Source organism: Salvelinus alpinus, chromosome 10 (assembly GCF_045679555.1).
Source record: "Salvelinus alpinus chromosome 10, SLU_Salpinus.1, whole genome shotgun sequence".
Taxonomy (NCBI): domain Eukaryota; kingdom Metazoa; phylum Chordata; class Actinopteri; order Salmoniformes; family Salmonidae; genus Salvelinus; species Salvelinus alpinus.
The window spans coordinates 45,961,215-45,987,871 of NC_092095.1; the positions used below are offsets into that span (position 1 = coordinate 45,961,215).

Consider the following 26,657-nt stretch of genomic DNA (forward strand, 5'->3'; position numbering starts at 1 on the left):
ACCATGTCGGTTTTCCCTTCCCAACAATGCAGATAGGAAATAATTAGATGATAACCAGTACAGAGTAGATGTGCAGGGGTATGAGGTAGATGAGGTTGATACAGTATGTACATATAGGTAGGGATAAAGTGACGGGATAGATAATATACAGTAACAGCAGCGTATGTTATGAGTCAAAAGAGATAATTGCAAAAAGGGTCAATGCAGATATTTCGAGTAGCTATTGGTTAACTATTTAATTAACTATTTAGCAGTCTTAAAGCTTAGGGGTTGAAGCTGTTCAGGATCCTGTTGTTTCGAGACCTTGTGCATCGGTACCACTTGCCATGCGGTAGCAGAGAGTGGCTGGAGTGTTTGACCATTTTTTGGGCCTTCCTCCGCCTGGTACAGAGGTTCTGGATGGCAGGGAGCTCGGCTCCAGTGATGTACTGGGCGGTAAGCACTACCCTCTGTAGCGCCTTGCAATCGGATGACAAACAGTTGCCAAACCAAGCTGTGATGCAGCCATTAAAGATGCTCTTGATGGTGCAGCTGTATAACTTTTTGAGGATCTGAGGGCCCATGCCGAATCTTTTCAGCCTCATGAGGGGGAAGAGGTGTTGTCATGCCCTCTTCACAACTGTGTTGTGTGTGGACCATGATAGCTCCTTAGTTATGTGTGCACCAAGGAACTTGAAGCGCTCGACCTGTTCCACAACAGCCCCATCGTTGTGGATGGGGGCATGCTCGGCCCTCCATTTTCTGTAGTCCAGGATCAGCTCCTTTGTCTTGCTGATGTTGAGGGAGAGGTTATTGTCATGGCACCACACTGCCAGGTCTCTGACCTTCTCCCTGTAGGCTGTCTCATCGTTGTCGGTGATCAGGCCTACCACCGCTGTGTCGTCTGTAAACGTAATGATGTTGTTGGAGTCGTGCACGGCCACACAGTCGTGGTTGAACAGGGAGTACAGAAGGGGTCTAAGCACACACCCCCGAGGGGCCCCCGAGTTGAGGATAAGCGTGGCAGATGTGTTGCTGCCTATCCTCGCCACCTGGGGGCGGCCGTCAGGAAGTCCAGGATCCAATTGCATAGGAGGTGTTTAATCCCAGGGCCCTTAATTTAGTGATGATCTTGGAGGGCACAATGTTGTTGAACGCTGAGCTGTAGTCAATGAACAGCATTATCACGTAGGTGTGCAATCTGTTGTAGCGGTATGCAAATTGGAGTTGGTCCAGGGTGTCTAGGATGATGGTGTTGATGTGAGCCATGACCAGATTTTCAAAGCATTTCATGGCTATAGATATGAGTGCTATGGGACAATAGTCATTTATGCAGGTTACCTTAGCATACTTGGACAGAGGGACTATGGTGGTCAGGGAGAGGTTGAAAATGTCAGTGAAGACACTTGCCAGCTGGTAAGCACATGCTCTGAGTATGTGTCCTGATAATCCGTCTGGCCCTGCAGCCTTCTGAATGCTAACCTGTGTAGCCCTTTCCTGCAGTCAAATTACCTAGTGGTCTCATGGGTGGGATGTTATTAATATTTTTTTAATAAACATTATTTTAAAAACCCGCCAAAAATCTGGTGTTTCTATGTCAAACGGTTTTGTTATAGTTCAGTCTTCTGTGATGTATATAAAGTTTAATATTGGAATGCAAACTCAAAATGTAATACATTTCAACTCTATATCTGACATGGCACAGGTGTCTTCTTTTTTTAAAGCCCATAACTATGTGTGTGAGGTGTATATTTTTGTTTTAAAGTAGATTTGTTTAAGACTACCAAGAAACACTCTGTTTGTCAATGATTTAGCACACAGCAGTAAAAGGGTAAAAGTATTACTCACATCGGCTATGGAGAGAGTGATAACACAGTCCGGAACAGCTGGTGCTCTCATGCGTAGTTCAGTGTTGCCAGCCTCGAAGTGTGCATAGAAGGTATTTAGCTCATCTGGTAGGCTTACGTCACTGGACAGTTCGTGGCGGGGTTTCCCTTTGTAACCTGTGCTAGTTTGCAAGCCCTGCCACATCCAACGAGAGTCAGAGCCGGTGTAGTAGGATTTGATCTTGGTACTGTATTGATGCTTTGTCTGTTTGGTGGTTCGTCGGAGGCGTAGCTTGGTTTTCTTATAAGCTTCCGGATTAGTGTCCCGCTCATTGAAAGTGACAGCTTTAGCCTTTAGCCCAATATGGATGTTGCCTGTAATCCATGGCTTCTGGTTGGGATGTACGTACGGTCACTGTGGGGACTGTCATCGATGCACTTATTAAACGTTTAATGCGTAAGTTCTAAATATTAATAACAACCCTTACAACGTGAGTTGTTTTTGCACACGGTACCAGAATTCTATGCTGACATTATTCTCTGCACACCTCACTGCATCAAGACCGCATTTTCTGCTTCGTATTAGGTTTTATTTGTCACGTTCCTGACCTGTTTTCCTTTGTTTTGTATTTGTTTTAGTTGGTCAGGGCGTGAGTTGGGTGGGTTGGTCTAGGTTTGATTTTCTATGTTGGGATTTTGTGTTCGGCCTGGTATGATTCTCAATCAGAGACAGCTGTCAATCGTTGTCCCTGATTGAGAATCATACTTAGGCAGCCTGGGTTTCACCTGTGTTTTGTGGGTGTTTGTTCCTGTGTCAGTGTTTGGGCCACACAGGACTGTTTCAGGTTAGTCACGTTTGTTGGTTGTTGTATTTTGTAGTGTTTGTTGTTTTCCCATTAAAATATGAATACTTACCAATCCGCATCTTGGTCTACGACAGCCGTTACATTATTAAACTGTATTTTTTGAACCACTCAATCTCTTATCCTTTCTATCTATAGTAGTAGCAGCGAGTATCTATAGAATTATTGATAATTATTTAATTATTATAGTCATCTATGTTACATGTATTATTATCTGAAAGAGGCTTTGGTATTAGCTTGTCTGAGGGGTCTGCTCATGTAAGACAGGGCGGAACACCTGAGGTGCTAAGTCCGGTGTGTTTGACACAATAGTTGCGAAGAAACAAAGTGAGAGTGGGGTATCAGCATATATGACCTATGCCAACCATGGCTAAGGTAAACGCTGGCTTTGTAAATACTTTTTGTTCATATCAACATTTTATCACCACTGGACATGTAGCCTACAGATGCCTGCGTCGTCACCAAGTGAAGAAGATATTTCGCAATCATCAAATGTGGTGAGTATTATGGCTTGGATAGGTTTTAGCCTGGTCGGGACGGAGGAGAGTGAGAACAGGGTGGATCCAAGTCATGTAAGCAACAAAGTGAGGTAGTTTGTGTGGATGATCAGATTGAATGGTGTGTGTTGGTGTTATCAGCTACGGTGTACTGTGTGCAGAGACTGTGGCATGAGTGAGCTGAGGTTGTAGATATGGGTTATCATAAACTATGGAGCTAGACAGGATTATGTAGGTTTATGCTTTGGCGTGATCTAAGGGCTGAATGTTATGTGCGTGGACCAGCTATTGATCTCCTTCTAAAACGTGGTTACATTTGTATAAACTTAAAGTATTACTAACTACAAATCCCCCTATAATGGTTTCGCCCAAATCTGGCAACACTGTTGCAGTATACTAGTATTTGAGGTGCTAACATTTTATTTGCTTTGTGATTCGTCAAAAAATGTAAATGACTTGTCAAGTCATGTGCTCCGGTTCTTGTATACACTGTAACAAACACATCGAAGATTTGTAATATTCTGTGGCCAAACTAAGTTGATTTTATTTGGCCAATGGGCGCAGCCATCTTTGACTTTGTTTATTTGCGTTTTATAGTGAATGGCATTCTGGGATTAGGGAGTTGTTCCTTGTCAAACATAAACAAGCTGCTGTCATAAAGAATTTAGCCGCTGTTAGCTTAGCTGACACATATCTCCTTTCTTAACACTATTCAATTTCTCCCTTGTGCTCACCAGAGATATTCCATTGTAAACAAGTATAGCTTCTAGGTCGCCAACTTATGTTTAGTTCTTTTGTCAGCGCAACCTTAGACTGGTTTATCGAATTATTTTGGCTGTGGATGTGTTCCGTGTGATGCTTGGATGATGAAGTTTGCATTTGTCTTTTACAATTAAAGGTGAAATTGAGGAACAAAGTTAAGCGCTATATGTTCCATCAATACAAAACATTGTTTAGATGCTTTTCAGACAACAATGACGTTTAGATATGTTTGTTGCATCATGTGTTCTGTTGCTACTGTTCCAATCACATATTTGCGATGGTACCCTGCAGGGACCACTCAACAATGATCACAAATATGGGTTCATACGTGTCAAAGGGTTAATGAAGCCGGTAACTGATGTGGTAAACAATCCTGTAGCTTAGCATCCTCTTCATCGGACCACTTCCGTATTGAGAGCGTCACTGGTACTTCCTGTTTTGAGTTTTTGCGTGTAAGCAGGAATTGGCTGGTAGTTAATGATGCAGTGGTGATGGAGGGAGGGGTGGAGTGTGTGTGTGCATGCATCGGGCCAGAGTCTGTGTCTGTGTATCTGCGTACGTGCATATGAGTCCTCTGCTCGTTAATCAGCCAGTTGGAGCGACTGTAAGGTATGGCAGACGGTCTACTTGTTACCTCTGAGAGCAGGGGCACCAGGCACAGCTGGAGCTCCATGTCACAGGGAAGAGGAGGAAGTGGGGCAGAGCTGAGAGGACAGAACTGGCAACTGTAATATAGTGCTACCCTGGGGATGGGGCAGTGTGTTGTGTTTGCCGGGGGTGGGGCCGGGGGGTTGTGTGTGTGCGCAAAGATATACAGTATTTTTTTAATTGAACCTTTATTTAACGAGGCAAGTCAGTTAAGGTCAAATTCTTATTTACATTGACGGCCTACCCCGGACGACGCTGGGCCAATTGTGCGCCGCCCTATGGGACTTCCAATCACGGCCAGATGTGATACAGCCTGGATTTGAACCAGGGACTGTAGTGACATTTCTTGCACTGAGATGCAGTGCCTTAGACAGCTGCGCCACTCTGGAGCCTATAGACTAAACAAAAACATAAACGCAACATGTCAATTGTTGGTCACATGTTTCATGAGCTGAAATAATATATTCCCTGCACACAAAAAGCTTATTTCTCTCAAATTTTGTGCACAAATTAGTTTATATCCATATTAGTGAGCATTTCTCATTTTCCAATATAATCCATCCACCTGACAGGTGTGGCATATCAAGAGTTTAAAAGGCCACTTTAAAATGTGCAGTTCTGTCACACAACACAATGCCACAGATGTCTCATGTTTGAGGGGGCGTGCAATTGGCATGCTGACTGCAGGAATGTCCACCAGAGCTGTTGCCAGAGAATTGAATGTTCATTTCTCTACCATAAGCTGCCTCCAACATCATTTTAGAGAATTTGGCATTAGGTCCAACCAGCCTCACAACAGCAGACCCCGTGTAACCACTCCAGGCATATCCGGCTTCTTCATCTGCGGGATCGTCTGAGCAGAGGTGGGAGGGGGTGATGAGGAGTATTTCTGTCTATAATGAAGCCCTTTTGTGGGGAAAAACATATTCTGATTGGCTGTGCCACTGCCCAGTCATGTGAAATCCATAGATTAGTGGCTAATTTATTTATTTCAATTGACTGATTTCCTTCAATGAACTGTAACTCAGTAAAATCTTTGAAATTGTTGCATTTTGTGTTTATAGTTTTTTTCAGTATAGATAAATCACAACTCTTGTGATGTAGATGTGTATTACCAGGCATGAAGCAAGGTGTTGACATTACAGTAGTGTCCACCTACTGCTATTTATAGGCAGCTCTCTGACACAGAACATTTCTTAGAGTGTGTGTGTGTACATGCACGTGTGTGTGTGTGTGTGTGTGTGCGCATCTACAGAACATAAAGACAAACTGTAGCGAAATAAAATAAGAGATGGAAAGAAGGGATAATCAAAGGACAGAGAGACAGAGAGAGAGAAAAGATCAAAGGTGCTTTCTCCTCCCTAACTAGATTCACGCTATTCTTCTCTGGCTGCAACTGTATCCCAAATGACACCCTATTCCCCATTCAGTGCACTACTTTTGACCAGGGCCCATAGGACCAGCTCACAGGCCTATGGTCAAAAGAAGTGCACTATATAGAGAATATGGTTCCATTTGGGATGCACACTTGGCTCGGGAAGGGGTAAGCAGCAAGCAAGGCACTTAAGTACAACTTGCAATGAGGTGCAGCTGAACATCTACATTCGAATTGTGTGGGTGATTTCAAGCTTTTATATGGTAAAGTGAAGTGTCGCAACTCCACTCATTACCTAGTCCTTCATCCTATGTGAACCTCCGCATGATACCCGATACCCTAGTAGTAGCAGTCTCCGAGCAAAGGGGAAAGGCTCATTGCTTTGTACTTTTGAAGACTGCCATTGAAGTAAGCCTCTTGTGATGCATAATTTGAAGTATTTGAGCTTCATAGAATGGTACAGTGGTTCTTCCTTTAAAAGTTACAAGCTTATGCCGCGACCGTTAGTGGTAGATGGTGGTATTCTGTCATTGCACCACACTATCACAAGGGGGAGTTTGAACGCCGATCTAGCGGTAGTCTAAACTGTGGCAATTAATGGAGGCGTTTTCAGTCAGAGTCTCTCCTCTGGCACTGGAGTCCTGCATCAGGCATCAACAACAACTGCCGGTGGTCCTGGAGTTAAGAGAGAACCTAGGTAAATACAATGGGGGAATTTCACTTGACATGTGGACTGACGATTTTCTGAAAAGAATATACACGTGGCCTTTTTTTTTTCTCCCTCTACAAACAGAAATAAACAATTCTAAATAACAAACTGGCTTTATTTAGAAATCAGTTAATGTCTCACCACGTGTTCAAGAATGGCCCTTTTCTCTTTATTCAGATTACAAAAAGTTTGTTGCAATTTCAGTTAAAAGGATCAGACCCTTTTTTTTTTCCGCCTTACATTACATACCCAAATCTAACTGTCTGTAGCTCAGGACCTGAAGCAAGTATATGCATATTATTGATACCATTTGAAAGGAAACACTTTGAAGTGTGTGGAAATGTGAAATTCATGTAGGAGAATATAACACATTAGATCTGGTAAAAGATAATACAAAGAAAAAAACATGCATTTTCAGAAAGGCAATTATATGACTTAGGAGTCTAGGCGCAATTTAGCAGTGTACGTGCAAAGTTTTAGACTCATCCAATGAGCCATTCTATTACTGTTAAAAATGTGGTATCAAGTCTGCCAAAATGTGCCGAATTGGTCAATTGATATATTTGCAAGTACATAACTATAGAGAACATACAAAAATGATATGGTAAAGCATTTAAGTTTACACACTCCCAGGAATGGCAAAAATGATGGATAATTATCTTCCCTACAGAAAATACACTTAAAAGTTTTGTGTTGTTGTGCACTCTCTTAAAACAATAGCATGGTATTTGTTCACTGTATTAGCTTCTGTAAATTGGACAGTGTAGTTAGATTATCAATCATTTAAGCTTTCTGCCCATATAAGACATGCCTATGTCCTGGCAAATGTTCTTTCTTAATTACCACGTCATGCTTTTCACATTAGTGCACATTAGCTCAACCGTCCCGGGGGGAAAAATAAAAAAGTAAGTAACTTGTCTGTCGGCTCTGCATTAAGAGACCAAAATATATACCAGTTTAATTTAAGAACCAAAAAATTGACAGCTGTGACATACAGATTGCAAAATAGCTTTATGAATTGACACACCATTTTCAGTTCATTAAAACCTACTGCAGGCCTAAAACGTATGGGTTTAACCTTCTGAATGAATTATTATATTGAATATAGAAGCCACGTCTCAATGAGTTCTAAGAGCCGATCTGTTATTCAACAATTGTTATTATTATAATTAACCCTACATTATAATTATATAAAAGCCCATTGGATATTCTCACAGACCAGATTTGCCCTAACGAAAAATGCTTTGGCTGTTTTGACCCAAGTTAATCTGCTCGTGTGTGTGTTTATTTATGACATTGTGGTTACGATGAAAAATGTAATCAAGCGTTATGTGCATTTTTTTTTTAGATGCTGTGTTTTTATTTAAAGTGGTGATGGACAGCTGGAGGCATTTTGAAAACATGTTTACAAATACTTGTTTTTCACAAGTGTACTCTAGCAGGTGTAGACCATCATGCAAACAATGTTTCCATGATGGGCTATTAGTAGGACATTAGACTCTTCATACATCGATTTATTTACAAAATGGTAATTTAATAGCCCGGTTACTATGTGTGAAAATCCCACCAATTTGCAATGTATTATTTAAACTACATTTTAGTTGCACTTCCCCCCCATCTCCACGACCACGGGTAAAACCTTGCTGAGATAACCAATGCATTTGTTGTATCGTCAATTTCTCAAGCCAAAACGTCTTGATGGCGTTCACCAGTTCATCTTTGCTTGTAGGCTTGGCATAGTTACGGATGAATGTTTTCAGTTGATAACAATGTCTACACTGTATTTCTGATCAATTTTATGTTATTTTAATGGACAAAAATTTACTTTTATTTCAAAAACAAGGACATTTCTAAGTGACCCCAAACTTTTGAAGGGTAGTGTATATATTAAATGTCTTACAGAGCCTTTCCATAAGTCCACTCAAGTTTTCAACTGTCATCAGTGAGTCGATGGCTTGAATCATCTCGCTAGAAATGGAAAACCATGGTAGATTATGTGTTTTTGGTTGATGGCCAATATTAAAAACAGTCAAATGCATTTATGAATCGCTTTATTGTTGTATTATTTAAGTCTCCTTTCTCTTTTCTGTGCTGGTGTTCTTTTAAGAATGAAGTAGACTATTGAAGGCAACATATTGTTGCATACTGGAACACTAAAAGTCATCCAATTGTTATAATAGGATTTTAAGCAACAGCATACCCACGTGTGGTCAACTATTTCAGCACAGTTTCGCTCTGCTCTTAGACACACATGGGAACTGGTCTTGATAAATCAATATTATGATTATTTTGCTCTTCACTCGCAGTCACTGAATAGCCTACTCCCGACCGGTCACGTTGTACAGCGCCAAATTTTTAAATCAAGTCACCCCCCCATGTTAACAACTTTTTTTCTCTTTCTTATTCTCCTGAGTTTTTGTGTGTGTATATACTCATCTTTTTTCTCTTTCTCTCTCTCCTCACAGCTGTTCTACAGGTATCCATATCCTTGAACAAGGTGGAGCTAAGTGTGGGAGAGTCCAAGTTCTTCAAATGCACAGGTAAGATGGCTATGGTGAAGAGAACATGCTTGTCTGTGTTAAATCTAATGTAAATGTGGACATGTCATCCTGAGTGTGTGGTGAGATGGGCGATGGGTTGGATGGAGGTGGTGGGGTGGATGGAACCGTTGTTTGGGCGACACGGTTGCCCCCCATCCCACACATAATCATCCCTCCCAACCAACCAACGGTATCAACTCTCTCCCCAATCCCCCAGCCTTCACCTAACCCCTTGCCCATCCCACCCTGTTGCAGATCCTGTCCTATCCGCCCCTGTTTGGGGGGTCTATGTGCCATGGGCCCCAAGCCAAGTACCTGCAGCTCTGTAGGGTGGCAATGTGGGCTGGCAGTGCATTGGTCCACAGTTCCACCCCTGCTGTGTCCCTGTCTTCTTCTGCCAGCACAGCACAACATGGAGCTAACAGCAGAGGGACAGGAAGGAAAGGGGCAGGGAGAAGGAATGACTGAGGGTGGCGAGGGGAGTGAGGGGTGGAGATGGTGAGGAGAGCTTATCGACAGAAGAGAGGGACAGGGACAGAGGGTGGTTGGTGGAGGGAGATGTAGAGTGCGTAGAGGAGAGGGGCTGGGAGAAAGATTGGGTGAGAAGGGTGGGGAGATGGGTAGGTGGAGAATAATGGGGTGAAAGTGGGGGAGAAATGGGTGAGAGGAGAGAAGAGGGATGGGAGAGAGAGAGGCACACGCACACAGTCTACAATAACTAACCATGTGGGAACACATTTTCAGTCCCATTCACAATCCTATTTTTCCTAACCTTAACCCCAAAACCTAACCTTAACCCTAAAACACACACACACACACACACACACACACACACACACACACACACACACACACACACACAGTCTTCTATAACTAACCTTGTGGGGGGACACAATTCAGTCCCATTCCAAATCCTATTTTCCCTAAACCTAATTATAACCTTAACCCTAAACCCCCTAGAAATAGAATTTGACCTTGTGGGGATTAACAAAATGTCCCCAGTTGGTCAAAACATTTCCGTTTACAATTCTTGTTAGGACCTCAGATCCCCCACAAGTATAGTTAAACACATTCAGCAAACCGCATGGTTTATCTGCTTGCCATTTGTCACTATTAAAAATAGTATTATAGAGTTCTGTCAGTGTTTAATCAGATATCATTGCTAAGCGGTGCCTCTCAGTGCTCCACTCAGTCTCGAGTTACACTTTAACCACATGCTGGTTGGCAAGACATGTCAAAATATGTTTTACTTCAGGTGAATACCTCTCCCAGAGACATACAATAGTCTTACCAGTGTCCCAGCCTTCAAACAATCCCTGCACATCACGTTAGCTCAACAGATCCTTCTGCAGACAATATGGAGGATACTGGAGAATGGAAGCTCTATAGCATATCACTCCTCCACTGGTCTCAATGACTGAGGATATATTTATTGCCACGGGGTGCAGTGACCTCTCAGTTCTCCTTTCACAGCCAAGGCAGTTCATACATACCACACACCTGCACGTATACAGTGTACAAGCACACAAGCATACATAAACACGCACACACTCACACACACACAGAGTGAGAGCGAGAAGAAGTTAGTTAGGCAGAGAGAGAGAGAGAAAGAGAACCACTGAAGGAGCGGTAATTGTCTCATGTTTGTTGACTCTTTGGATGACTCCCAGAGTGTCCTGAAGTATTCTCTAAGAATGTGTGCATGTACCTGCGTGCGTGTGTCAGTGGAGGGGAGGATGGCTCGTAATAATGGCTGGAACGGAGCGAATGAAATGGCATCACATAAACACATAGAAACCAATTGTTTGATGTATTTGATACCATTCCACTAATTCCGCTCCAGCCATTACCACGAGCCCTTTCTCCCCAATTAAGGTGCCAACAACCTCCTGTGGTTTAGCAGAAACAGGTGTGTGTAGCAGAAATGTAAAAATGTGTGTGTGACGAGAAAGAGTATATGTACAGTGGGGCAAATTACAGTCCTCTCATCTTTTTAAGTGGGAGAACATGCACAATTGGTGGCTGACTAAATACTTTTTTGCCCCACTGTATATGGTTTCCATGTGTTTGATGCCATTCCATTTGTGCTGTTCCGGACATTATTATGAGCTGTCCTTCACTTAGCAGCCTCCACTGTGCAAGACATACAGTTAAAGTCAGAAGTTTACATACACTTAGGTTGGAGTCATTAAAAATGGTTTTTCAACCACTCCACAAATTTCTTGTTAACAAACTACAGTTTTGGCAAGTCGGTTAGGACTTTGTGCATGACACAAGTACTTTTCTAACAATTGTTTACAGACATCTTTCATTTATAATTCACTGTATCACAATTCCAGTGGGTCAGAGTTTACATACACTAAGTTGACTGTGCCTTTAAACAGCTTGGAATTTTTTTTAAACAAAAAATACTTTGTTTAAAAAATGAGGATATTTTGGAGATTTCATTTTCAAATAACCGAAGGTGAGTGAGAAAAAGACCATTCTTGAACGCCTCACAAGTCCTTAACTGGCAGCTTCAATAAATAGTACCCGCAAAACACCAGTCTCACTGTCAACAGGGAAGAGGCGACTCCGGGATGCTGGCCTTCTAGGCAGAGTTGCAAAGAAAAAGCAATATCTCCAACTGGCCAATAAAAAGAACATGAATCATCAGTGTACAATGACACCTTTGTTTTTAAGCCTTGCATTTTTAATCCCTTGATATTATTGTTGGATCTGATTTGAATAGCTAACATTTCGATGGTCATAATAAATAGATATGGCGATAGTGGACAGTTTAAAACATTTTGTGAAGTAGCCATTATTTACTATTTTACACCTAGGGTTACTATACATTATTTTAACCCATTTTATAAGAGATTCTCCAAAATTGAAATGTTCCTTGCATTTATATATAATCTCCAGTCATACTTTATCAAAAGCATTTTCAAAGTCTGCAATGAATAGCAGGCCTGGTTTCCCAGATTTTTCATTGTGTTCTATTGTTTCCTGTACTTGCCTTATGCTATCTCCAATGTATCGTCCATGTAAAAAGCCTTCTGATTAGAATGAATAATATCCGACAATACCTTTGAAATTCTATGCGCTATACATTTTCCTAGAATTTTTGCATCGCACACTGAAGTGTAAGGGGCCTACAATTTGTTAAATGGCCTGGATCTTTATATTTCCCACTTGTATCCTGTTTCAGTAATAAAGAAATCAGACCTTGTTGAGTGTCTGATAATCTACCATTTACATAGGAGTGGTTAAAACATGCTAATGCTCTGAGTACATAAAAAAAAAATTGCCATCCAGCCCTGGAGTTTTCCCGGACTTAAAGGCTTTAATTGCATCAAGAAGTTCCTCTGTAATTTCACCTTCACATGAGTCTTTCTGTATGGCTGTTAATTGTACTAATAGAAAACAAATCCATAAAACTAGCTTCGGTTAGAGGAGATGGAGGAGACTGAAACGAAAACATATTCCTGGATAGCTGAACATCCTTAGTAGCGGAAATGATTTCGGATTTATTTTTGAAATCAATCAACAATCATTATGTTGCCTCTAAAAAGGCCTCTCTTACCATTTGTCCATCCTGGAACAGTTTCTTGTGCTTTGCTAGTATGCGACTCACCCGGAATGATGCAATCGTGGTTGCCTTTGATTTTGAGCTGTGCCTTGTAAAGATCGATTGTTGGGCAGCTAGTTGAGACTTCAACTCTTACTTTTGTCTTACGTAGTTCACTTTTACCTGGAAAGTCACTTTCATATTTATTGTAAACAGTTTTGAAATGCCTCTTGACATTTTGCTTCTTAGCAAGAGCTATGCTTGAATGGCAGATCTTCCCACTCACTGTGAAAGTGGTAGATTTTCGTTTTCTTGCTGCTTGGTCCAGCACTCATATTAAAAACGTAACTGCAACTTCATAGAAAAAAAAACATCGTAAAACAATTACTGCCACTGGAACATCAAAGAATATTCTGTTACAGGTCTCGCAAGCGTGGAAATGGAAACATGCTAACTGCAGACGGTTGCTATAGTAGCGACAGTTTGGAAAACAAATGTAGCAACTATAGTGCCGTGGGTTGGTCAAATTTTATGTCAATCAAGCTGTTTTTATTTTTATTTTGGCCGTGCAATAATATTCGAGAAAGAAGCTAACCTGTAAGCAAAGCATACGGTGCTTCAGAACTGTGGACTTTATTATTTTTAAGCAGACTCGATGGTAACGCTGTGAATTGCCAAACATATATTTTTAGTGCATACATTTTCAAAAAGTTTTTGCGGTCTACTAGAAAGAAGTTTGCGATCGACCGGTCGACTACGATCAACGTCCTGGGCACCAATGCTCTCGAAAGTGTGAAAATCATTCAACGGCATTTTTCTCCTACTCGTCTCAAGTGGGATAACAAGTTTTTCAAAATTCAAAGAGGCATAACTTTCCCATGTTGAACAAGGGCTGATTTAGGTTACCATTTATTTCAGGTGTGCTAATGAATATATAAGTGGAACTAATGGTGGGGTACTCAAGGGGAGGTTTGGGAAATACTGCTCTAAAGTCTACGACTTGGCTTGGTTCTTTTTACAGTTACTTAATGTTACCTATAAGTTCTCTGTCCCACCAGTGATCGGAGAGCCGGTGAACCTGGAGTGGTTTAACCCCCAGGGGGAGCGCATCGTGTCGTCCCAGCGTGTGGCCCTGCACACCGGGGAGGACAGCTCCAGGCTGACCATCTATAATGCTGAGGTGGAGGACGCGGGCATCTACCGCTGCCAGGCCACCGACGCCCAGGGACAGACGCAGGAGGCCACCATGGTGCTGGAGATGTACCGTGAGTGTCACTTACATGCATATGTAACAGAGGAGAACACACACACCACACTCTCTTCATCCCCTCTGTATCCATTCCAGCCTCTGTAGGGGTCCTTCAGACATACAAAGACATGAGTTGAACACATCGCCGTCTCCTCTGTTAGATCATAAAGATACACCATATTTACATTCCATTGCACTTCCGTAATAACTTGCCCATTTAAAGAGTGTAGTGAATGTTCGCTGGGTCTGGTGGTGTGTATGATGGATAGTACTGAATGTGTGCAGGCGAAGGAGGCAGGCTCTAATCGTATGGGAGAGGGAATCTTCTGTGGCCGTTAATGGGACGTGATACACAGGAGTTTTGCAGCTGGTAGCCATCTGGCAGACGCTTGATTTGAATCACCGGTGTGGTGTGTGTACTGTGTGTACAGTTGAAGTCGGAAGTTTACATACATTATGTTGGAGTCATTGAAATCATTTTTCAATCACTCCACAAATGTCTTGTTAACAAACTATAGTTTTGGCAAGTCGGTTAGGACATCTACTTTGTGCATGACAAGTAATTTTTCCAACAATTGTTGACAGACAGATTATTTCCCTTGTAATTCACTGTATCACAATTCAGTGGGTCAGTGTTTACATCCACTGTGCCTTTAAACAGCTTGGAAAATTCCAGAAAATGATGTCATGGCTTTAGAAGCTTCTGATAGGCTCATTGACATCATTTGAGTCAATTGGAGGTGTACCTGTGGATGTATTTCAAGGCCTAACTTCAAACTCAGTGCCTCTTTGCTTGACATCATGGGAAATTAAAAGAAATCAGCCAAGACCTCAGAAAAACAATTGTGCACCTCCGCAAGTCTGGTTCATCCTTGGGAGCAATTTACAAACGCCTGAAGGTACCACATTCATCTGTACAAACAATAGTATGCAAGTATAAACACCATGGGACCACGCAGCCGTCATACCGCTCAGGAAGGAGATGTTTTCTGTCTCTTAGAGATGAACGTACCTTCGTTCGAAAAGGGCAAATCAATCCCAGAACAACAGCAAAGGACCTTGTGAAGATGCTGGAGGAAACATGTACAAAAGTAACTATATCCACAGTAAAACGAGTCCTATATCGACATAACCTGAAAGGCCGCTCAGCAAGGAAGAAGCCACTGCTCCAAAACCACCATTAAAAAAGCCAGACTACAGTTTACAACTGCACATGGGGACAAAGATCGTACTTTTTGAAGAAATGTCCTCTGGTCTGATGAAACAAAAATAGAACTGTTTGGCAATAATAAATATCGTTATGTTTGGAGGTAAAAGGGGGAGGCTTGCAAGCCGAAGAACACCATCCCAACCGTGAAGCACGGGGGTGGCAGCATCATGTTGTAGGGGTGCTTTGCTGTAGGAGGGACTGGTGCACTTCACAAAATAGATAGCATCATGAGATATAATAATTATGTGGATATATTGAAGCAACATCTCAAGTCAGTCAGGAAGTTAAAGCTTGGTCACAAATGGGTCTTCCAAATGGACAATGACCCCAAGCATACTTCCAAAGTTGTGGCAAAATGGCTTAAGGACAACAAAGTCAAGGTATTGGAGTGGCCATCACAAAGCGCTGACCTCAATCCTATAGAACATTTGTGGGCAGAACTGAAAAAGTGTGTGCGAGCAAGGAGGCCTACAAACCTGACTCAGTTATGCCAGCTCTGTCAGGAGGAATGGGTCAAAATTCACCCCTTATTGTGGAAGGCTACCCCAAAACGTTTGACCCAAGTTAAACAATTTAAAGGCGACGCTACCAAATACTAATTGAGTGTACGTAAACTTCTGACCCACTAGGAATGTGATGAAATAAATAAATAAATGCTGAAATAAATCATTCTCTCTACTATTATTCTGAAATTTCACATTCTTAATATAAAGTGGTGATCCTAACTGACCTAACCCAGGGAATTTTTACTAGGATTAAATATCAGGAATTGTGAAAAACTGAGTTTAAATGTATTTGGCCAAGGTGTATGTAAACTTCCGACTTCAACTGTATGTACATATGCACACGCTCTCATGCACGCACACACACACGTACGCACACCCCCTCTGGAGGGTGCTTACCTTTCTCTCCCTCTCCACAAGTCCCCCTACCTCCTCTCTCACACACCTCGTTACAGCGGCACCACAGCTTGGCAGCTGTATCCATGACAACATCAGTCAGCCACCGTTCAGCTCTGTGTGTTCAGTATGTATGAGCAGTAACAGGAAGATAGTCACCTAAAGGGCTTGAGCAGGCCAGTAGTAGCCAGCACCCATCTGAGGCGATACCGAACGTGATTTCTTGTGATAAACATAAACACCACATGTTACGGAAAATGAACGGCCACTTTAAATGTGCTGCACATTACCATTTGTGAGTGTTGACATTTCCAGAAGACGTCAACACACACCCACACACACGTGCACACGTCTTGACATTATCATATGTGTTCGTGCATCACAACTCACAACCTGACAAAAGCTATCCATATTCAAACTCAAATTATAGCTCACGGATGAAAGACTATAATTTTCCGCACTGCTGAGTAATTGACAAGTATAGAATTTCCAGAGTCTATCTTTGAGCACCGGCCAACGGAGAACCAGTTCAGAAAGGAGACATTGGAGGCAGTCGATGTCCCACCTGAGGGAGCTCCAAGAAAATTGTCATGTCACCCCACTTTGACAGTTGCCCTTGCAGCTATGTGGGCAAAATGACGGAAGAGGAATTCTCACTGTGTTACCAATTTGACGGTGTCAAGCGAGCGGTAGACTGTTACACGAGAGGATTTGTTTTTCGAACTGATTTTCTTGTCGAGCAGGGTAACGACAAAGGAGACAGGAAATGAAAATAAGTAGCGGGAGAACAAGGGACAACAACGTGTTTGAATCCCAGGGAGAGAACTGGGGTAAGGAGAGTGAGGGAATGAGAGGGAGTGAGGGGAAGAGAGAAAGCGGGAGTGAAGGAATTAAATAGAGCGCAAAAGAGAGAGAAATGGAGAGAGAGGGGTGGGTGAATTTGAGATGTAGTGAGAGAAGGAGAGGGAGAGAATGAAAGAGGGGGTAAGGGAATTAAAGGGAATGTCATAGCACAAGAGAGGGGGGTGAGGGAATGAGACACAGAGAGAGAGGAGAGAGACCAAGCGATGGATTGAGAAAATGAAAAACAAAATGTTTACAATAACAGTTCTAAAACGTGCCGTGGAATGAAACCGGGCAGATGAGGAGGGTTGAATCTCACATTCAGAGTCAGGAGGATGCAAGGCACTTTAAAGAGCGGCGAAGAGAAAAGAAAAGTATGTTTTGGAGAGCCGCCTGACATAAATCACATTGAAAACTGCTAATGTGCTAGGTTGCAGAGTGATCGAGTGGATGGGACTGAAATAAATAAGGCCATGCATGTGATTTATGCACTTTCATTTTGCCACACAGTGGATAACCCGGTGTCAAACTCCACATGCCAAATACACACGCATGCATGCACACTTTTTTTTCTCTCCATACGCCATACACACACGCCGTGTGATAAGTTGACGACACTAGCCAGCACTACGGGTTCTGAGAGGGTGGTGGAGTTTTTTTAAGAGAAGAGAAATGCAGGTCCCAAGTCAGCTTTCCCCAGGTGTAATCTATCAACCCTCTGCCAGGGCTTGTCAGACAGGTGCCGCAGCTTTAGACCGACACAAGTTGAATCAATCATTTGATTACAAACAGAACTTTCGGGGTGGGAGGATTCATTCAATATGCTGTGGGAAAGTTTATGGGACTATTTTAGAGCACAGAGAATCCGAGTTGTCTCAGTGGTGTAGAATCATAAACAATATGTAAAACAGTTTGTTCTATCGAATGGAGTTTACTCTCTACTCCACTGCAGGGTTTCCCTCAATCAATACACGTTACTTGGGTTTTGTTCCAAAGTCCACACTTGCATACTACTTAGAATGAGGTGATGTATTGGCCATGCATTCTAAATGGTATACTTGTGTGAATATATTGTAAAATAAACTCTCTTGGAAAGACATCTCTAATGTGTCTTCAGTTCCTGTTACCTCATTTCCTATGTGACAGAGAAGCTGACGTTCCGCGACGTGAGGTCCCCCCAGGAGTTCCGTCACGACGAGGCGGCAGAGGTCGTGTGTGATGTCATCGCCTCGCCGGCACCCGCAGTCTCTTGGTTCTACCAAATGGGCTTCAGGAGCATGGAGATCACAGAGGAGCACTACAGTAAGTCTGCTTATGGTCATTTGATACATGCTGCCTCTGTTGATAAACCTTATTTGCTTGTTAAAATGCCTAACTTTGCGACGTGCTTACTGTAGCTACCATAACAGCAACATAACTTTACTCATGAAAAGTCATATATTGAGCAGTACAGACCATAAAGAAATCAAGTGATGTTTTCATGTGAACATGTCATTGGATGTTTTTTTTATGGGCCCACTCTTTGATGGTATTTTTACAGTCTGCTTTTAATGAAGCAGCTGATAATTACATTATCATTGATATCAGAAGCCAATTAACGGGTTTGCTAGCGCATCAAAAAATGTAACATCAAATGAATTCAGTTTACATGTCAGATTGCTTCACACACCATTTTGAGACATATCCGTTTAATAAATGCGCTTACTGTAGAACATGGGTGTTTCCCAAATTGCACCCTATTCCCTATGTAGTGCACTACTTTTGACAAGAGACCTATGGTCCCTGTTCATATGCAGTGCACTGTATTGTGAAAAGGGTGTCATTTGGGATGTAACCTATTTAAACAAACTACTTATGAAAAATGTATTCCCCAGATTCTGTCAGGGGTTTGACGTTATAAATAGCAAGTTCTAGCAATAAAAGCCACAGCATGTGATTTCATTAAACATATTGTTGGACAATAAAACATGTTAACGAGCCTGCCTAGAAGATGGAGGGTAGAGGATGCAAATGTCATTTGGTGGTCCGATGCTCGCTGCCATGCTGTTGAGATCTGTGTGAATCATCCTTTCTTCCTTTTGTATCTTCCTTCCTTCATGTCTACTGAATAGTGAAAGAACAGAATATTATTCCTCCATATGTCTTTCTACTTTTTATTTATTTTGTTTTGTTCCCATGTTGTTGAGATCTGTGGAGAGAAGATCTTTCCACTTCCTTCTCTCATGGCTGCTGAAAAGTCACAGTACAGGATATTATTCCACATTATTTATTTTTTCTTTCTTTATTTTGTATTATTTCTTCACTTATTTTTTGTGTGCTTATGTTGTTGACATACAGTATGTGGGGATATGAAGTGGATATTCCGTCTGTCTTGAACACTGATACTGTAAGTGACAGCACAGGAAATCATTCCACCATATTTCTCTACTTTTATTTTTCTTCATTAAATTCGTTATTTCAGATCATTGCTCCTAAAAGGAAAGGAAACAAAGGTGTCGTATACTATTGGGAACACATCCTGTAACTAAGGAGGAAAGGATAAGGAAAGAACAGTGTCTTAGATTGAAACACATCCTATGGCCTAGAAGGATAGGAGAGGGAAAGTAATGTATCTTAGATTATTGGAACGCATCTTGGGGCTGAGAAAGAAAAGAGAAGGAATGAAATGTATCTTCGACTATTGGGAACACATCCATGGCTTGTGCATGATGGACAGAAGTTAATTTGCAGGTTCAGACTTGTTTACCAATACTCTGTCACCCCATCATTACTTTTCCTCCCACACCTTCCCTCTCATTCACCCATCACATAGACAGACTTCCTAGGCTGATTAGGCAAATGATTTGTTTGAATCCTTTGAAAGTAGTCAGGTTTTCTAATTGAAATTCAAAGGCCCTTCCCTTCGACGCACTATCTCCCCTTGCCGTGCAGTAATGATTAAAGGTAGAGATAGCGGTGTTTAAAAAAAAAAATCCACGCTAATTACGGGACAAGGTTTTAAATATCTTTGCGCTCGACAGAGAGAGATAGGGTTATCACTTATCTGCCAGTGACAACAATTAAGAAGGATGGGAAACTTTTTGTAAACTGCAGACCTAATTGCTTAAGTATTTATCTCACTTCGCTTAGCTAACTTTATTTTAAAAAGCTAAAAGTGATAAAGGTTTCTGAAAATATTATTTGATAGCAAGTGTGTGATTGGAGTCATGGTACTTCCTTTCACTATTTTTCCTTTCTATCATTTTCCTTGTATATTTCTTTCCTTATTTCACGTCTCTTTCTAACTCTCTCTCTACCCCTCTCTCTCCACCCTTCTTTCTTTCTTTCTTTCTATCTTTCTCATGCTCTATCCCTCTATTCTTGCCCCGTTTTCTCTGTCTATCCCTCTCTATCACTCCCTTTGTCACTCTGTATCGCTCTCTCTATACCCTCCCCCTGAAGGCAGGTTCCAGGTGCTGCCCAACAACAACCTGCAGATCCACAAGGTGACCAAGGCGGACGAGGGCGTGTACCGCTGTGAGGCGCGAGTGGAGGCCCGCGGCGAGATCAACTTTGTCGACATCGAGCTGGTGGTGAATGGTGAGAAGCTATAGAGTCCACTATAGCTAATACCTATCCATTCATATGCAGTGGTGAACGAAGAGTTAGCCATCTAGCTAGCATATCATATCTCCCCTTGACTATCATAACCAAAACGTTCAGTTATATATGTAACTTTGGTTCTCTGAAGGAACAAAGCTAAACAAATCAGAATCATTAAAACCCTACCCAGACATATTTCTCTAACTTTAGCAGCTGGGCCTGATCTCAGAGCAGACTTATGAAGACTAGCGTAGCATACAGTACGGCTACCTGCTCTCGTTTTATACATATCAAAAGCCTATCCAACCATATACAGTGGTCCCTTCTACAATAGCAGCCATACAGCAGTGATGTTAAGGATGAGAAGCCCCTTACGGAGTCACAGTGTAAAGGCTCTCTTAGGCCAGGCACTGGGGTGTATCGATCAGTGGCATACAGAATTGTTGCTCCTCTCAGGGTGAAAATAGAGTCACCTAGTGAGACAGAATCATTCTCCCCTCCTACACTCCACAGTCACAGCACTGACACAGGTACAGGGTTGCCAGCTCCCAAACAATCGCACCCCAGGACCACGGGCAAAATGAAACGCTTATCGGTCCAGAGACACTTGGTCTCACACAAAGAAGGAACTTCTGTCTCCGGTGGCAGGGATTAAATTGTCAATAGTGATGGAAAATGTATTTTTCTCTAATCTGATTCAATTCAGGTTCTCTTTTGAGTTATTGATACGAAAATAATCATACCCGGTGTGTAAGAATCGAGTCATTGATTCAGAATTAATCTTGCTAATTGTGTAGGTCACAGGAGGTTGGGGGCACCTTAATTGGGGAGAATGGGCTCGTGGTAATGGCTTGAGCAGAATTAGTGCAATGGTATCAAACACGTCAAACACATGGTTTCCTTGTGTTTGATGCCATTCCCTTTGTTCTGTTCCAAACATTATTATGAGCCATTTTGGAAGTGTGATGGACAAGGGTTTGAAGCTGTCCATCAGGTCTCAAGCAAGGTTACTCATCACGCAAGTGTAGTTTTGAACCACCACTGCTACAAAGGCAGTGACTCCAGCAGTTAGAACTGTAGAGTCACTAAATTGTGCTGTGTTGAACATAAGAACTGAGCATTCACCTCAGATCGGCTTAGTTTGAGAGGAAGAACAGACTCACCGATCTAGACAGGCTCATTATAAGAGCTACTTAATGATCAAAGGAGCTGCTGCCACCGCTCCTTTGACTTCCTCTATAGTCGCACTATTTCTGTGATTGAAGATTTCAATTAGCGCCAGCTCGGGGCTTTGTAGCCCAAAAAGCAAAAGGTTGTCATTTTCATTCTCTAATGTGTCCTCAGGAAGGCCCCAGTGAAGCCAGGAATGCAAGCCACCTGAGAGTGTTTCGGGAGTGATTGAAATGTGATCTCTCGCGAGCTATAAGCACCGGTTATGCATGAGCGCCCACAATATTGTCTCGGCTATCTTGCTCTTCCCACCTAATGTAATAAACGCACTCGGTGGGGGAAAAAAACACGGATTGCGTTCAATTTAGAGCACCACTTATAGTTGTGAGGAAGATCCAATAAGCTTGCTCAATGAGGTGAATCCTATTATCCACCCGGCAACATGGCACCCGCCATCCGGCTACGGATGCTGCAGCCATCACTATAGAGTGTGTCCGACTGAGATAAGGAAAAACTCTGAAGTAACCCACTGGGCACAAACTGGTTGAATCAACATTGTTCAATGTAATTTTTCAACTTATTCTGACGTGGAAAATAGATTGGATTTGAAAAGAGTCATCAACTGATTTATTTAGTATTATTTTTTAATAATTTTTTAGGGGGAGATCAGCTTTAATATTGCAGATACATTGTGGATTCTATCAGTGTAATTGTCTGCATAATTTCCAATCCCCCATATACCAGTCAAACATTTGGACACACCTACTCATTCAAGGGTTTTTCTTTATTTTTACTATTTTCTGCATTGTAGAATAATATTGAAGACATCAAAACTATGAAATAACACGTGGAATCATGCAGTAACCAAAAAAGTGTTTAACAACTCAAAATATATTTTATATTTGAGATTCTTCAAAGTAGCCATCCTTTGCCTTGATGACAGCTTTGCACAATCTTGGCATTCTCTCAACCAGCTTCACCTGGAATGTTTTCCAATAGTCTTGAAGGAGTTTCCACATATGCTAAGCACTTGTTGGCTGCTTTTCCTTCACTCTGCGGTCCAACTCATCCCAAACCATCTCAATTGGGTTGAGGTCGGGTGATTGTGAAGGCTAGGTCATCTGATGCAGCACTCTATCCCTCTCCTTGGTAAAATAGCTCTTACCCTGCCTGGATGTGTGTTGGGTCATTGTCCTGTTGAAAAACAAATGTTAGTCCCACTAAGCGCAAAAGCAGATGGGATGGCGTATCGCTGCAGAATGCTGTGGTAGCCATGCTGGTTAAGTGTGCCTTTAATTCTAAATAAATTCTATAATTCTAAATAAATTCTAAATTAAAGCACCCCCACACATCACACCACCCCCTCCATGCTTCACGGTGGGAACCACACATGCGGAGATCATCCGTTTACCCACTCTGCTTCTCACAAAGACATGGCGGTTGGAACCAAAAATTTCAAATTTGTACTCATCAGACCAAAGGACTGATTTCCACCGGTCTAATGTCCATTGCTCTAATGTCCATTGTTTCTTGGCCAAGGCAAGTTTCTTCTTAATATTGATGTCCTTTAGTAGTGGTTTCTCTGCAGCAATTTGACCATGAAGGCCTGATTCATGCAGTCTCCTCTGAACAGTTGATGTTGAGATGTGTCTGTTGCTTGAACTCTGTGAAGCATTTGTTTGGACTGCAATTTCTGAGGCTGGTAACTCTAATGAACTTATCCTCTGCAGCAGAGGTAACTCTGGGTCTTCCTTTCCTGTGGCGGTCCTCATGAGAGCCAGTTTCATCATAGCACTTGATGGTTTTTGCGACTGCACTTGAAGAAACTTTCAAAGTTCTTGAAATGTTCCACATTGACTGACCTTCATGTCTTAAAGTAATGATGGACTGTTGTTTCTCTTTGCTCATTTGAGCTGTTCTTGCCATAATATGGACTTGGTCTTTTACCAAAAAGGGCTATCTTCTATATACCACCCTACCTTGTCACAACACAACTGATTGACTCAAATGCATTAAGAAGGAAAGATATTCAACAAATTGACTTAACAAGGCTCACCTGTTAAATGAAATGCATTCCGGGTGACTACCTCATGAAGCTGGTTTAGAGAACCCCTAACTTTTAAATATAAAAAAGTGTATTATTATATTGAGTAATAATATACTAATATTTGTTCAATATTTGTTCTGTCTTTTCTGTTGCATTAAATTGAAATTGCAACCAGCTTTATATTGCTTGTTTTAAAAATTGCGATATTTTGGAGAAAAATTTGATTCCATACATTCATTTCTATGTTCCTATGAAGATTAAAAATATATTGGGTAAATTTTTTTCCATATTCCATCTAGTTCACTTTAAAAAAAAAATATATATATATATTACACTTGATCTTTCTTGAATAAGTTCCTCCATTTCTTTTTGTTTTTCCTCAAACTTATTCTTTGCCTCTGTTAGTTTTTATTGCTATCTAGCTGTACTGTTAGTTCCTCTATTTCCTTTTTTAGGAGGAACTCTTTTGACCTAAATTGTTCTTGTTTTAAATATGATTATTGAATTGCATGGCCTCTAAATGCACATTTACAAGTGGCCCATACAATAAGGTGATCTGCTGTACCTATGTTATGTAGAAAAATGCAAGTAATACATTTTCTGTCTTGGTTTATTTAAAATGTCCATATCCTCACCCTCGCGGAAATTCTGTAAGAGTTATGTGTATATCAAATATTTGATGGTCTGACCTATTATTTCTGTCCCCTATCAACACTCTTTTAACTTTTGGTAAGAAAGTAGTCAAGACGACTAGGAGATCAGATCTCCAACAACAGCACGTTCACGCTGCTCATTCCGTGGGTAAGCGAATGCTCCTACCACTATCTCTCCCAAGCATCTTCAACCGGTATTTTGGCTTACTGCCCTGGATACTACTTGTATCCACAGCACTAACTTGTAAGTTGGTTATCTCCTGCTCGTTTAGTAAGTGAAGCCAGGCTCCATGCAGTGAGTAAGTCCTCCGCCTTCTCTCTGTTTATCATACTGGTGCATGTGTGATCAAGTCTGTGTTGCTTGTGTGTGCTTGCCATTTCACTGGCAGAGCTTGTTTTTGGGAGGCAGAGTGTGGAGTTGAGTACGAACTTATTTTAGCTCACAACAAACTTGTAGCCTGGCTAATACTAGATAGAAAAATGCTGCAATTTTCCCAAAAACACTTGAACACAAGAACTCTTACAAAGGAGACTACCTCGAAAACCAATCGAGTCACAATAACATTTTAAATCGATGGAATTGAGGACGTAAAGACTGCAACTTGGCATGAAACCAAAGTCAAGGCCAAGAAACTCCTGGCAGATCAAGTCAAACTGGACCCTAAACGAATCGAGATGGAGAGGGCGCATAGGAATGGCATTTTCTTCCCCGATGGACGGCCCCGGTCTGTAGTGGTGAAATTACTCAGGTTCAAAGACAAGGTGGAGAGCCAAGTGCCTGAATGGAACCAAAATCAATGAAGACTTCTCCAAAAAGGTACGCCTCAAAACAAAGGGACTGCTGTCACGAATAAGTGAAGAACAAACAAAGGCAACATCGCATACCTGAAGTATGATCAGCAGGTCGTTCACCCCCCTCTCGTAGGCCTATGGCAAGTGACTCCACTATAGTCCTCTGATTTGACACACACACACCCACATATACTGTACATAAACATATTGAATCTACTTTGTTCATGTGTGTCTTCTAACCTCAGTACCAAAAACACACATTGCTCTAAATGTCATAACACCACTGAAGACTTCAGACATGGACTGTGTCAATGTGTATTCCATAGGAAGTGCACCCCTATTGATAAAACTAACACACATGTATGGTTGTATTGGACATGTGAGGCATGCAATTCTATCTTTCCGTTCCACTCTGTGGATGAATCTGACTGTATCTCTCTTAGTTGGTCAGGATATCAACCATGATAACATGGTCTTTAACTTATTAGATATTAATGAAGTGAATTATAAATATCATGATTGTGTTGATTAAGATTCAAATTTCTTGAAATTTACCAGAAATAAGTCTATCACTTGTGATTACTATAATGTTAAGCAATTTAACAACTTGTATAGCAGTTTATCTAATTCCAATACTATTTTATTTTCTACCTTTCCTTTGAACGTTTGCAGTCTTCCTAAAAATCATGACTATCTTGATCATTATGTCTTCACTCAGTCATGAACTTTCCATTGTTGCCCTTTCAGAAACATGGTTGACTGAAGAGACAACCATGCTTTATGACATGTCTCCTTTATAATAATGTTCACCACCGTAGAACATCAAGAGTTGAAGAAGAAGTGTCCATTTTTGTTCATAAAAGTTTTCAATTCTTTGTAAGAGAGGACCTCGCACTTACATCTGATAACATTGATGTTGAATCTCTTTTCATAGAAATTCCCTCCTGTTCATTTTTAGGTGGTAAAAAAGTGGTAATTGGATGCATCTATTGTCCACCTGATTAACACATTGGTATCCTTGGATTTGATTAATAATGAAGATAATTTGTTTTCTATTGGGTGATTACAACATAAATGTATTTAAAAGTGAGAACCACTCACTGACATCAGATTAAAAAATATATATACTTTATACTCCAGCTATCTGTATTCCCTCATCCAAAAGCCCACAAGAGTGACCAGTTCATCTGCCACCCTTATTGATAATGCTTTTACAAATTCTTTGAATAACGTGGCTAATACAGGTATGATTCATACTGACATTTCTGACCACTTTCCAATTTTCCACTTCTCTTTGGCAGCTGGAAATGAACAGTCGAGAATGATTAATAGCATTAATTAAATGTGACCCGTTTCAGGAAACTAGGCGTATGTCGCGGGTCACTACTTCACTTTTCAAAATGCCTTTTTTTTGGGGCAGAAATGTCTTCTCAAACATGTGCACTTTCATGTGCCTTAAT

The 26,657-nt window shown here is 41.4% G+C and overlaps 1 protein-coding gene across 3 annotated transcripts in view; it reads left to right on the top strand.

Moving 5' to 3' along the window:
- The window catches only part of LOC139532092 (neural cell adhesion molecule 2-like), a 398,819-nt gene that overhangs the window by 277,542 nt on the left and 94,620 nt on the right, over positions 1-26,657 (top strand). For all 3 annotated transcript variants that reach the window (XM_071329230.1, XM_071329227.1, XM_071329228.1), the window contains exons 2-5: positions 9,125-9,199; positions 13,811-14,017; positions 18,100-18,255; positions 20,395-20,532. In XM_071329230.1, coding sequence (XP_071185331.1) covers positions 9,125-9,199; positions 13,811-14,017; positions 18,100-18,255; positions 20,395-20,532 — 576 coding nt within the window. The remainder of the gene's footprint in view (positions 1-9,124; positions 9,200-13,810; positions 14,018-18,099; positions 18,256-20,394; positions 20,533-26,657) is intronic.